Source organism: Actinia tenebrosa, unplaced genomic scaffold, assembly GCF_029948245.1.
Source record: "Actinia tenebrosa isolate PJP-AT-01 unplaced genomic scaffold, QUT_ActTen_1.0 PGA_scaffold6__47_contigs__length_16458017, whole genome shotgun sequence".
NCBI classification, from domain to species: domain Eukaryota; kingdom Metazoa; phylum Cnidaria; class Anthozoa; order Actiniaria; family Actiniidae; genus Actinia; species Actinia tenebrosa.
In genome coordinates, this window is record NW_028292583.1 from 4,439,648 (window position 1) to 4,452,721 (window position 13,074).

General features: G+C 35.7%; 1 protein-coding gene across 1 annotated transcript in view; it reads left to right on the forward strand.

Annotated features, from left to right (window-relative positions):
- The first annotated feature begins 5,528 nt into the window (after nt 1–5,528).
- LOC116290665 (voltage-gated inwardly rectifying potassium channel KCNH7) overlaps nt 5,529–13,074 on the forward strand; it is a 32,070-nt gene continuing 24,524 nt past the window's right edge. Inside the window, exon 1 of the mRNA XM_031697758.2 lies at nt 5,529–5,684. Coding sequence (XP_031553618.2) covers nt 5,607–5,684 — 78 coding nt within the window. The 5' untranslated portion in view covers nt 5,529–5,606. The remainder of the gene's footprint in view (nt 5,685–13,074) is intronic.

A 13,074-nucleotide genomic window follows, 5' to 3' on the forward strand; every position in this document is an offset into this window, starting at 1 on the left:
TGTGCTCGAAAGAGACAGATAAATATAGATAGAACTCAAACAACTGAAAGAATCTTGTTGTTAAGAGAATAATATGGATCTGAAATGGAGAAATTATGCCTAAGTGGCTTGGAACCATTAATAACACTCAATTTTTAAAAGCACTCTAAAAAATTGATATTTCATTGAAGTCACTGGTATGAATACTGGCAGTATGCCATTACTTCAGGGATGGTCGGCACAGGTTTTCATATTTCAAAACAGCTCGTAGGGTAGGTCAGTACAAGGTTTATAAGTAGTCAATTTGGAAATACATTGAGCAAAAATGGAAACGTATAATTTACCCTTTCCAGCCACGGTAGGAGGGTGGGGTGGGGGATGAAATAGTCTTGGACTTGGATCTGAATCAAATTTTTTTCTTCTACAGTGGTGCGTCAAGATATATAAGACTCAAGATCCCTAAATGAACTTCATCATCATCCATTGTCAAAAGTACTACCTTTGGCCAGAAAGAACGGTTGACTGTAAGAGCAATGCAAATGGTTTAAGAAAGCTGTACATCAACAGGTAATTTTTACTTGTCTAGCTTTTATCATGAATCGACCACCAAGCCCACTCCTCGGGAAACCAAGGGTAAAATCTTAAAATCTGTCGTTAGTTTCTCGCTACCATTTTTGTTTTGTTTTGTTTTGTTTTGTTTTTTGTTTTTTGTTTTTTTTTTGCTAACGCGAAACGAGTGACAGAATTTGACCCCTGGGTTAACGAGGATGACAGCGGCCCATGCACTGATCTAGTCATTCATTGCGTTAATGATAAGACGATTAGTTTTTCGTTTCTTTTCAACGTCATGACATTTCATTTTGAAATAATCTCCAAAGTGATAGAAAGAGTTGCTGCCATAAATTCGAATCATATGAAAGAAACAAGATAAATTAGAATCCAGCTATGACTTGTATTCAAAAAAAAGTGTTTCACGTTCCACTTTAGTTTATTTCCCTCCTCACGGGAAGAAAACACGTTTTACCAGCTGCTTCCGTCAATGTATTTACATCAACAACCGTACTCACGAGAATTGACTATAAAGCTAATAGGAGTTTTAAAAGAGTTTTTACATCCTTATACAATAAACTGTCAAATTGCGCGTGCAAGTAATTGCGTCCAACGACGTGTCGTAGATATGGCTTGACATTCATAAAACAAAAGGCTTCGAATTTTCCAGTGTTTGTTGTTGCCTGCACTGAGTACTTACGTGGTCGGAGAACGACACAAGAATACTGAGCCTACTAGGGATTCTATTTACAACAAGCTATCGAGCATGTCAGTAGGCCAGATTCAGCCTTGTGACTGCCGACGAGGTTCATACATCAAGTGAGCTACCTGCTGTAAGGTAATAAACATACGATCATTTTACAGTCTGTTTCAAAAGCAAACAAATAATCAAGCAATAAAAATATAGGATACATTTTTGGTCGACTATATCTTATAACCAAAATCAATTTTAGTACGTCCTGGGAATCCCGTTTTCTACATCGTCGGAAACCCAGGGGTAATAAAATATATTCTGTCGCTAGTTTCTCGCTCCACAATACTTTATCTCTAGGTTCCTGAGGATATCAAAATAGAGTTTTTGTTCAAAAAAATTATAACTCCGCGGAAGCGAACTCGTGTTGGCAGAACGAGACGAGACGCAAGTTCTTCCAACCTGCTACCGCTTGCGACGCTTCAAAATTTCTCGCAAGTCGAAGCCTTTGTTAAGCGAACTCATTGGCGTAAATATATATTCTAACGACTGATAAACTAGCTAGAATTCAGTAACGTAAGCTTATGTAAGCTTGTGGTTTTCTTTCAAGCTTTAGGTAGGTACAAAAGAATCGTCAAGTAGCCATTAAACCACCATGCAGACAGTTATTAACATCATGAGTTGGTTTTATATTCATATTATCTGGGACTAAAAATGCTTTAGACTAGAATTTATTGGCAAATTATTAAGCAAGCAAAAGTCGCTATATATATTGAGATATCAGAAGGACGATATATCACTATTAGTTAAGTTAGCTAAGATCGTGTGCCGTGTGAGTGTGCATGAATGTACGTTGCGTGACGTGAAGATCGTGACGTGAAGATCATGAGAACCTTTAACGATATGGCGTAGTTCGACATTAGTGTATACCATAATGCGCATCGGTTTCAACGCTTTCATATGCGTCTTAGCTCTGTTTGTTTAAAGTAATTATCTCTCATCTGCACGATATGCACTAAGGGATTATTAATTACTATTTCACAACTTTTTCTTAAAACTCATTAGGTTTAATATATTTATAAAGTCGTAATAGCTTTAGCCTATCCGAACCGAACCCCGCAGGACGTCTGCAACGGAGGCTAGTAATAGCTTATAGTTGGTAACTATTAACGAATACCAAGTGTAATTTACTGACTATCATTAGGTACACGATGTCGACATCATTCGTTGATCAAAAACCAAGAATTAGAACTCTCGAACCGAAACGTTCCGACTTCACTATGGAAAGTGTAAGTTCCTTTATGTGACATATGGCTGTACACGCACATACAATAGCTGGATCGGATGTTAATCTATATTTGCAGAATTTATTAGGTTTGATTCCTAGATTCCTTTTTGGTATATAATTAGTATAAACTAGTAGTTGACTAAGGTGGAAAACTAGTGAAAACTAGTGTAAACTGCGTCGGTGTTTTCAGTAAAACAGTTGATAGATAGATAATTTGTAACACCGTATGGTATGTAAAAATGAAACTGACGTTTCGGACGTTAGTCCTTCATCGGAGTAAACCATCGATGAAGGACTAACGTCCGAAACGTCAGTTTCATTTTCACATACCCTACGGTGTTACAAATTATCTATCTATCAACTAGTAGTTGACTACTTCGGTGTACTTTGAGAAGACAGTCAAGATGACATTACTACATAACCAGTGCCTGTTAAATCGTATAGAGCACTCGATCAGCGTTGGCTCAAACTCAACCATGAAGTAATATTATGCACATACTTTTTCGGGTTATAATTCAGTCCTCCGAACCTTGAGTTTGCACATGCAGAATAAACATCTTCAGCTCGGGAGTATTTCGTTCCCCTTTTTTTCATACCACTTGTCATTCTCTAGAGTATCATTTCTTTGTTTAATAGTTGCGCATCAGACTGAGACTCATGAATATAAATACAACTCAAACAAAGAATCTTATTCTCCAGGGAATGACACGTTGCCCTTGGATATTGATAATTCATGTATTGATCTCCGTGTATCAAAGCATCAAATCTTAAAGATTTCTATTACATATATGTTTTGCTTAAATTTTGAAATATTTAAATTGTGCATGCTTCATGCCATGAAAACATTATGAAAACATTTTGCCCTTGGACATTGATAATTTACGTATCGATCTCCGTGTATCAAAGCATCAAATCTTATATATATGTTTTGCTTAACTTTTGAAATATTTGAGTTGTACATGACTTCATGCCATGCTAGTTAATCTATAACCGAAGGCATGTTAGTAGCTAATAGATTACAGTGCATTAATATTTTATTGCTAGAGGCGACCTTCATTCCTTACAATTGTATCATAACTCGTAAGTATCAGCTTAAAAAAAAAAAAAGAAAAAAAAAAAAGAAATTAAAAAAGAAAACATGAGAGAGGATGCTTAACCTACCTCTTTACTAAAAACATCAAAATTCCTTCTGAAATTCTCTCTTTAGGACCAGTAACGTTTTAAATTTTTTTTTTTTTTTTTTTTTTTAATTTACGTTAACTAAGTTTAAGGTAAGTTTGGAAGTAACTTCGTAAGTATCTCTGAAGGTGGCTACTTAACTCCCGATCATAGATTTCTTCGTGTAATTAGTGTCAATTTTTTTTCCAATTTCCTAGCCCGCGTAGGTTGTGCAACAATTGTACGTCATGTACGTAATTCAGTTGACGCCACTTCGATCTAGATTAACAGCAGGTATCTTCAATAGAATGATATATTATCGCCCTAATACTCGCTCTATTTCAAACCGGAATCTTTTTTTTATAACACTGAGGGATCAAACAATTTCATTTAATATGATATCTCAAAAGCTGGCACCCAAACCTAGCTTACCATTAATGAAAGATACTTGTGACTTAAGAGAGTTATAATAGAAAAGTCTTTACTTCAGTCATAACACTTCAAATTAGGAAAATATCATAAAAACATTCAAAGGAAAATGACTGTTCTCACTCACAAACAGTAGTTTCTAACTTAGTTATTATCAAAGATGCAACCTGTGTTTTGGCTTGTCATTTCCCAAAAACATATGCACACGCGCGCGGCTTCAGTTTTCCCGCCAAAAAATTCAGGGCGTGAATTAGTCGAGCAGCAAATGTGAGTGCAGTTTAGCGCAGTACACAAAATATGCTTCTAATATGCGTTCTTATTCCGGCCAGGACCCACCTTAAAGTTCCACCTTATGTTATATTTGTTTTTAAAGACTTTTTATTCAATGGCATGAAGCATATGTTTGTCGACCATGATTGTTGATCTGGAACTCAGCCTAGCAGATACTTGTTTTAAAAAAAAAGGTCGCCGAAACCAATTACCAAGTACATAGAGCTGCAGACTGAAGCTTTGCTTTGCCTTTTTTAAATGTGTATTTATAGTTGCGTGATTTCGTGCACTGCAGAAATCATGAACTATGAACTATTGTATCATATCCTAAACATGCGTAGTTAAAATGGATTTTGTCATGAGACTGCTTCTTGACACTAATATATATTTACAAGGTTAGAAACGATTTTTTAAAAAGTTTTTTAAAAAAACGTTGTCGACTGTGGAAGTCATCTTCAGTATGATGTTAATTTGAATATACAACAGTTTAAGTAGTACATGAAATTTAAAAAACATCATTTCTATCCTTGTAAATATATATAAAATGGATTTTGTTGTTTAAGTACAATATAATATTAATACTATCGCCTGTAGGCTTAGCTTTAGATTATTATTTAGGCATCCATAATGCATTAATTTCAACTTGTATATTAAAGAAACTGAAAAATAATATTTATACCGAGTGAAGAAATTGCTTTTCACTATCTTTAAAGTTTTATGATAAGGTGATGGACTTTTTGATATAATTCGATGTTTCTTGATATTCAGTATAGTTTTAAGATGCCAGCACATTTATTTTCCTCTCCAAATGATACTTTATCTGGCAGTAAAAAAAGAATAATTTCTGATGCTCGTTAATGCTTTACCGATAGGTTTTAGCTGTTCCCATTATATTCCGTAGAACATTTTCAATTACTAATGATGGGTGGCAAGCATTCCCAAGAGAGTCTCAAGACACTAGAATAGCGCCAGTGTGGTGCCGTTAACAATGGATGCTATTTATAAGAAATATTTAGTTTGTTTGCAAATTCTGTAGTACCTTTTTAGTCACTTGGGTGAGTGATGCAGCCCCAGAACATCTGACACCATGATATTTGCATTTGTATCGTGATGAAATACAATTAGACAACAATAGGATTGTGATTGTGTGACAGGGTCACCCACGCAAAAGGTATCCAACAAGATTCCGTTGAAAACGAAGATACCAAGAGTCCTAGGTGCTGACCGTGAACAGATTCGAGTATGTCTGACCAAAGTTTCTTAGCATCGCCAGAGAAAAAACCCATCTCACCGATAGCAGAAGAGACCACCCGAAACAAGGTATGGATTATAACTTAGGATCATACTATGATATCAGCCTGATAAACTCGTCATTAAATCGCTCCCAAAATATCGAGTTTAGCCGCTCATCAAGTTGATTTTGATAACAATACAACATCTGTCTAGACAGCTTATTTCCTTGATCTTCAACGTTTTTCTACGAAATATCCTAAACATTTTACAAAACCTTCTTGATATGCGAATTGTCATAGTACCAGATGCAGAGTTCTAAGGATCGTGATCTTTCTCATCAGCTCCTATCCAGTGTGATTAACTAAAGTAGATAATTTTGAAACGTTTTAGCAATAAAGGGCTTCTTAACTTCGATATTGCTGTTTAAAACATCTGTAAATACTTCGTAGTTTTTACGACGTAATATAAAATGGTCTAGAACATGCCTGATCAGGTCCAGCTTTCTAAAAATCTTCTAACTATCCTAAAGTTGATATAAAAAGTTCGAACTCTAAGCTCTTTGCTTAACAACCAGCTGAGGAAAAGTCTGGTCGTCCATTAATGTTAGTTTTTTGAGCCCTTGGTCATTATTTTGACCACATATACGGGTATTTTATTTAGTGATTCGATATGCTTTAATGGTTCCTATTGTAGGATGGTATTTAGTATTGTATTTAGCCGCCCAAAAATTGCACGGATGGAACTTTGATTTCGGAGCTTGAGAATTTTGAAATTGTTTTGCGCAATATTATGCGTCACTTTTTTATTAACAATTAATGATTAACATCAACATTAATAATGGATGTTTGACATGTTCAAATGTTGATAAGCTGTCTGTCTGTGTGTGATACTAATTGTTAAAATGTCAAGAGTGTTTTGGCTATAAACGTTACAAGTAGATAGATGTGTAGATAATGAATATGGATGTATCGGCTACAGGTATGCTAAAGAGACGTTTAACACTGTACTCCTAAGATAATGAGTAAAATATTATAAGATAATATTTATAAAATTATGATCTCTTGATGAAGCCCAGTCATATGATAATAATGATAGAATTTTACTGAATAATGCATATCAAATCCTATCCTTCATTTATAATAATATTGTCAGTAACCAGATCTATACTGAACTTAAAATCATGCTCCTTTTCAATATTCTTTTGGTCCTTGAGCCTCTAAGGTACAGAAGAGCTGATCTCAAAATGGAGAAGGAAACCTTTGCTCGTATCCAGGATACAGCAGTGGCATAATCTTCTCCTTTCTTGTTGACTATTAGTTCGGCGAGCCTACTGCGGTATCTTCTACACTCATCTGCCTTACCTCCCGTTCTAGTGGATACTAAAGGCGTAAAAGTTGTTCGACTTCTTAGACTTTGCTGGCATACATGTGCTTCTTCTCATTTTCATGCAGGCCTTATATTTGCCGGGGGTGAGGTCTTTGTAAGACTCTGCATTTGGGTGACACATCCTGTCATATACATGCATTTCACTGTCTTGTTGTCTATCGTTGGCAGCCATGTCGGTGCGCAGGGTTTGCGGCAACGTTGCTCTTGCCCGAATGCGTCGAAGTAGTTTGATGTAAAGGAATCCCACACCATAAATGCAGCCAATAATATGCAAGTAAAAAAAACTTCTCCGTGAAGTTGTCTATAGTATTGTATAACAGTGTTCATTGTATATGTGATCTATAGTATGTTCCATTGATGTGCGCAGACATTTTGAGCGCCCTTTATCAAAAAAACAAAAACAAAAACAAAAAAAAACTTGAACATTGTCTAAGTTAATGATTTATACGTTTCGGTTTGAATTCATAAAATGTTTGGACTTCTATGATTTTCAACTGTTTTAGCTCTTTCAGCCGTTTCAGCTTTTTACCGCGACCCGATTGGATTGTTCGATTTTGGTAGTTATAAATAAACATGTGACAAGGAAGATAATCTAGGTAACAGCAATTTCACTTGAATCACTTTAATTACTTCATATTCCAGGAAGAAAACAGTAGAAAAACCGCAACGTCGATAATCGGCGTAGACCTAAAGTGCGAAGAGAGTCGAAGGTGTCAGAGCTGCCAATGTCCAAAACGTGAAGTCTGTAGGCATAGTCCCTACACAAGCCACGGCTATCGCAGTAAGCAATTCAGCGATTATAGCAGCTAGCATAATCAAAACCTCGTGAAAACATTCTTGTATATAAATGAGAATGACAGCAAGGCTATTGAATTGGAGCTTGGGACGAGGTTCGATTGTATTCGATTGCTTCAAAGTTCGATTTCTGGACGTTCGATTTTATTCGATTGAGACTTTGCTGTGAGTTCGATTGTGTTCGATTGCCGAACAAATCGAAAATCGATCAAACGATTGGTGTTCGATTGAGTTCGATTACCAAAAGCTCGATTGATTACGCAGGGTACATTAGAACTTGTCAGCAATTGTTGATTCATCTTTACCCAGTACAATCTTGTTCAGTGTATATTACAGACCAGATATATGAATCGCGTAATTGAAAACAATTGTTAATCTCACTTCTAGATTTAACGTAACCAGCTGGCAGGTGATCTGTGGTTCATTCCTATATTAATGCTTAACACCTACCATATTTCCCCCCTTACAGACTTATATACTGCCATCAGATTAACGAAGTCTTGAGACATCTGTTCATTTACTTGATACCATATATTCGTATCCTATCAAATGTCGATTATTATCTTATTATGAATCCTTCACAGAACGAGTTAAGCGTAAGACCATACATCCTTGGACATGACAGCTGTTTCCAGTTTTTTTTATCAGTTTACCACTTCATTTGTCATCATTCTGAGTCGTACGGCGACTTGCTCATTTTTGTTCCCTAAGAAAAAGGCTTTTTAACTTTCTTTCCATCTCAGTATTTCGCTGTCCAGTAACTTCACAATGCCTGACTTCGGGGTAAGTGTAGTACAGTGTAGTGTTCCTTTGGTCTTTAGTGCATGATGACATTAGATTGATTATGCGGGGATCTCCTCAACCTGTGAACGCAATCGAGGATACCAGTTTGCTTATGATAAGAACACGTTTGTTCAAGCGGTATTTGGAGACTACTTTTCTATATATCTGTTCAACGCAGGCTAAAAGACAAACAACATGCATCACGTTATGAAAGTATACCCCAGCTGTCCGATGCTAAATAGAGTGTTTTGAGGATTTAAAATGATCAATTTAGTTTCCATCGTATTATGGGACCAAATATTCAGAGTTTGTACGGAGTTTATTGTATAATATATAGGTGTACATACACAGAATGTAGGGGGGAAAAGATTGCGGTTAGCGATCAGCATTTGATCAGGCATAATGTACATAAAGCCTGACGGGATTGTTACATCCGTAACAATGAAGGGTGTTCTTTTAATGAATTTATTGAGATGTTTTCTAACTGATAGAATTAATTAATATATGAATAAAACGAAGAAAAAGAGATTGAAGGATTGAACACTAACTAAAGGAAGGAAGGAAGGAAGGAAGGAAGGAAGGAAGGAAGGAAGGAAGGAAGGAAGGAAGGAAGGAAGGAAGGAAGGAAGGAAGGAAGGAAGGAAGGAAGGAAGTGAGTGAGTGAGTGAGTGAGATGAATGACTGAATGAATGTATGAACTGATGAAGGAGTAACCAGGGGCGGCGGAAGCGGGGGGGCCGGGGGGGCACAGACCCCCCCACTAGATTTTGGGGGGGGGCCTGGCCCCCCCAGAATATAATGCCTCACACACACACACAAAAAAAAACGCATGAGATTTGGTTATGATTACCATTATTTATTATTTTGATATTACATAATTTTCTGTATCTAAAAAATATACGATATATCTAGCGACAACTTGCATCATTTTTGTGTCTCTCAGCACAATTGCAAGTGCTTTAATGCGCGCAAAATGTTACTGATTGAAATATCACACATACACGTTTGTAATCAAGCTAAACAGGGAGGGGGGAGGGGGGGTCATTTCAAGGTACTGTGAAATATTGGAGTGCCCCCCCCCCCAAATTTTTCAGCTTCCGCCGCCCCTGTAACTGATTCTTAAAGTTCAAGATAAAACACCAGAAAGCTCAAAATCAGATAAGCATATGGATATTCAATAGTTGACTTGCCTGCTCACGTCACTCCACTTAGGTCATTCAGCCGATTCTGGTTCATGTTTTCGTTTTTCGTTTTGGCTTAATTGTCCCTCCCATCTTAAAACAAGCCTTATTTGCCACCGTACGAAGTATATAGTCATATGTATATTACTTATGCCAAGCGTTCTTCCGTTAAACTAGTCGAGAATCTTAAATTACTAGATATGCTTACCACACAAAAACAAGTTATCTTATTGATTGGATTGAGCTTCCTAATGAGCTTACTCTCACTGACACCCAACGTGTTTGAGCAGGAGACATAGCGAATCTATATTTACTTTTAATTGAGTGTCATTCATTTGCAAGATCGGCTACCCACCCCTCCCCCTACGGGAAAACCCATTTTATATGATCCATATTATGATTCATTTTATAACACTAGCTACATCTAATTAACGCATTTCCCATGTACCATTTCGGTCTCACCTTCTATGTTCTATTTAAAGCCTGACAATACTTTTGCACTATCAAATGACTCATTATATTTATTTGACACTGTTGTGAAGCCCTCACTAAAGGGAATTGGATTCCTCGAGGCTGGACAGGAAATATGTTTTCCGCTTCAGGGGAACAATAATGCGATGAGATGATTCCAGAACGTGCTTAATGGAAAAATACGAAAATGGCTGTTTAATATGTTAGCTTAAATAGTTAATATATTAAATAGTAAATGATGCCACAAAGATACCCGACGTTTTCGTCCTTGTCATTTTTTTCTATTGGCTTCCTTTCATTTTTCTTTCCTTTATTTATGTCATTATTTCATTCTTTCTTTCTTTCTTTCTTTCTTTCTTTCTTTCTTTCTTTCTTTCTTTCTTTCTTTCTTTCTTCTTTCTTTCTTTCTTTCTTTCTTCTTCTTTCTTTCTTTCTTTCTTTCATTCTTTCATTCTTTCTTTCTTTCTTTCTTTCTTTCATCCATTCTTTCTTTCATCCATTCATTCATTCATCCATTCATTCGTTATTCGTTCATTCGTTATTCGTTATTCGTTTATTCGTTTATTCGTTTATTCGTTTATTCGTTTATTCGTTTATTCGTTTATTCGTTTATTCGTTTATTCGTTTATTCGTTTATTCGTTTATTCGTTTATTCGTTTATTCGTTTATTCATTTATTCGTTTATTCGTTCGTTCATTCATTCATTCATTCATTCATTCGTTTATTCATTCATTTATTTTATTCATTTATTTATTCTCCTTCCTTACTTGTTTCTTGCCTTTTATTCCATAGTTTGTCTTTTATTTTGCTAATTCGTTTTTCTTATTTTTTGTCTTCGCCTCCGTATCTGTTTTTTATTTACTTGAGCCTCGTGTTTTATACCCGATAAACCACTCCTGCTCGTTTATTAAACGGCTTAGAAAACTCATGATGTATGTTCTCATATTGTACTGAATTCTTTACGAAATGAACCAAGTTTGATAGAGAAAATCCAAGTTAAAGTTTATGTGAATGAAGACGAATCTCTATCAGATATAAAATCACATTCATAGTCATGATTTCTACTGTGTTTCCTTCATGAATTATTAATGTGTTTTTGAATCCCTCTTTCTGGTTTTTTTTTTCGATTTCCATTAATTTCATCATTGCAGACTTGATGGTCCAGATCCAGTTTAACAATTTTATCTCTTGATATTAAATCTTGTTTCGATAATATAACTGAACTGCACGCATGACCGTTTCGTTCAAGACTTTTTGAGGATCCGCGATTAATCTCTGTGTTCTACTTAAAGCATAAGCACACATAACCTTCAGGAATACTGTCAATTCATTTAAGAGGCTATGCCTGTAAAAATCAAACATCTAGCGGCCAAGTTGAAAAAATCGATTTTTTTCATATTTGGTCCAAAGATGTAGAATACCATCCCAATAAACGTACTAATGTTCATTTTGAATAATTTCACTTTTATTTTGAGAAAATCGTGAAAATCGATTTTGGCCGTCGGTGCCCTCATTTCAGCCTAAATCCGAGGTGAAAATGGTAGGTCTGAGAAAGGCGCTCGCGTTTAAAAATGAAGCAAACTAGAGAAGATCTGTTTTTGGAATATGGTAAAGGAAAGATTAATGATTATTTTAAGCTAAAAAATGAATGGGGAAACGCGTTCTAATAAGCGAACAGGAACGTTTTGTAAACTACATTTTTCGGGTTCTCAAATATTTAAATTTCCCCCTTAGTTTGCAAAGCGCATTTTCATGTGCACCGGGTGTTCGGATTTATCTGAAATTCCAGCCATAATACCTTCGAATGTTCAGCAAAATCATATGTAAAATTCAGCTTGGGTTATTTAATGAGCGCTTTATACGAAACTCTCGAATTCAGAGAAATTTGCGTTGTTTGAGCTCGGCATCCGAGAAAACTATAGAAAAAAAACTATAGAAGCCGAAATTCAGTACTAGGTATGAACAATAATCAAGCAATTTATCTTTTAGGTAGGATCTCCCGGTGTTTTTTAGTCTAAATGTCCTAAATCTGGACATAAATGTAACTCTTTTTAGAATCTGAAGTTATATGGGCTTGTTTATAAGTGTCATATAGATCGTGCCGACGCGTGTGTTTACATGCTTGTTTCAAATTATAATTTTTAATAAGTAACAGCATTTTAAAGTAATGTCGAAAAAGAGCAAAAAAATACAATTTATTGCTCAATATTCAATCGACAAATAATAATATCAAAACAAATGTCGGAACTGAACACCAAGAAAATATATTAAGGATATATTTATGTCTGCCTCGAAAAGGTTTCGTCGGATGCCGAGCTCAAACAACGCAAATTTCTCTGAATTCGAGAGTTTCGTATAAAGCGCTCATTAAATAACCCAAGCTGAATTTTACATATGATTTTGCTGAACATTCGAAGGTATTATGGCTGGAATTTCAGATAAATCCGAACACCCGGTGCACATGAAAATGCGCTTTGCAAACTAAGGGGGAAATTTAAATATTTGAGAACCCGAAAAATGTAGTTTACAAAACGTTCCTGTTCGCTTATTAGAACGCGTTTCCCCATTCATTTTTTAGCTTAAAATAATCATTAATCTTTCCTTTACCATATTCCAAAAACAGATCTTCTCTAGTTTGCTTCATTTTTAAACGCGAGCGCCTTTCTCAGACCTACCATTTTCACCTCGGATTTAGGCTGAAATGAGGGCACCGACGGCCAAAATCGATTTTCACGATTTTCTCAAAATAAAAGTGAAATTATTCAAAATGAACATTAGTACGTTTATTGGGATGGTATTCTACATCTTTGGACCAAATATGAAAAAAATCGATTTTTTCAACTTGGCCACGGATTTTCGAT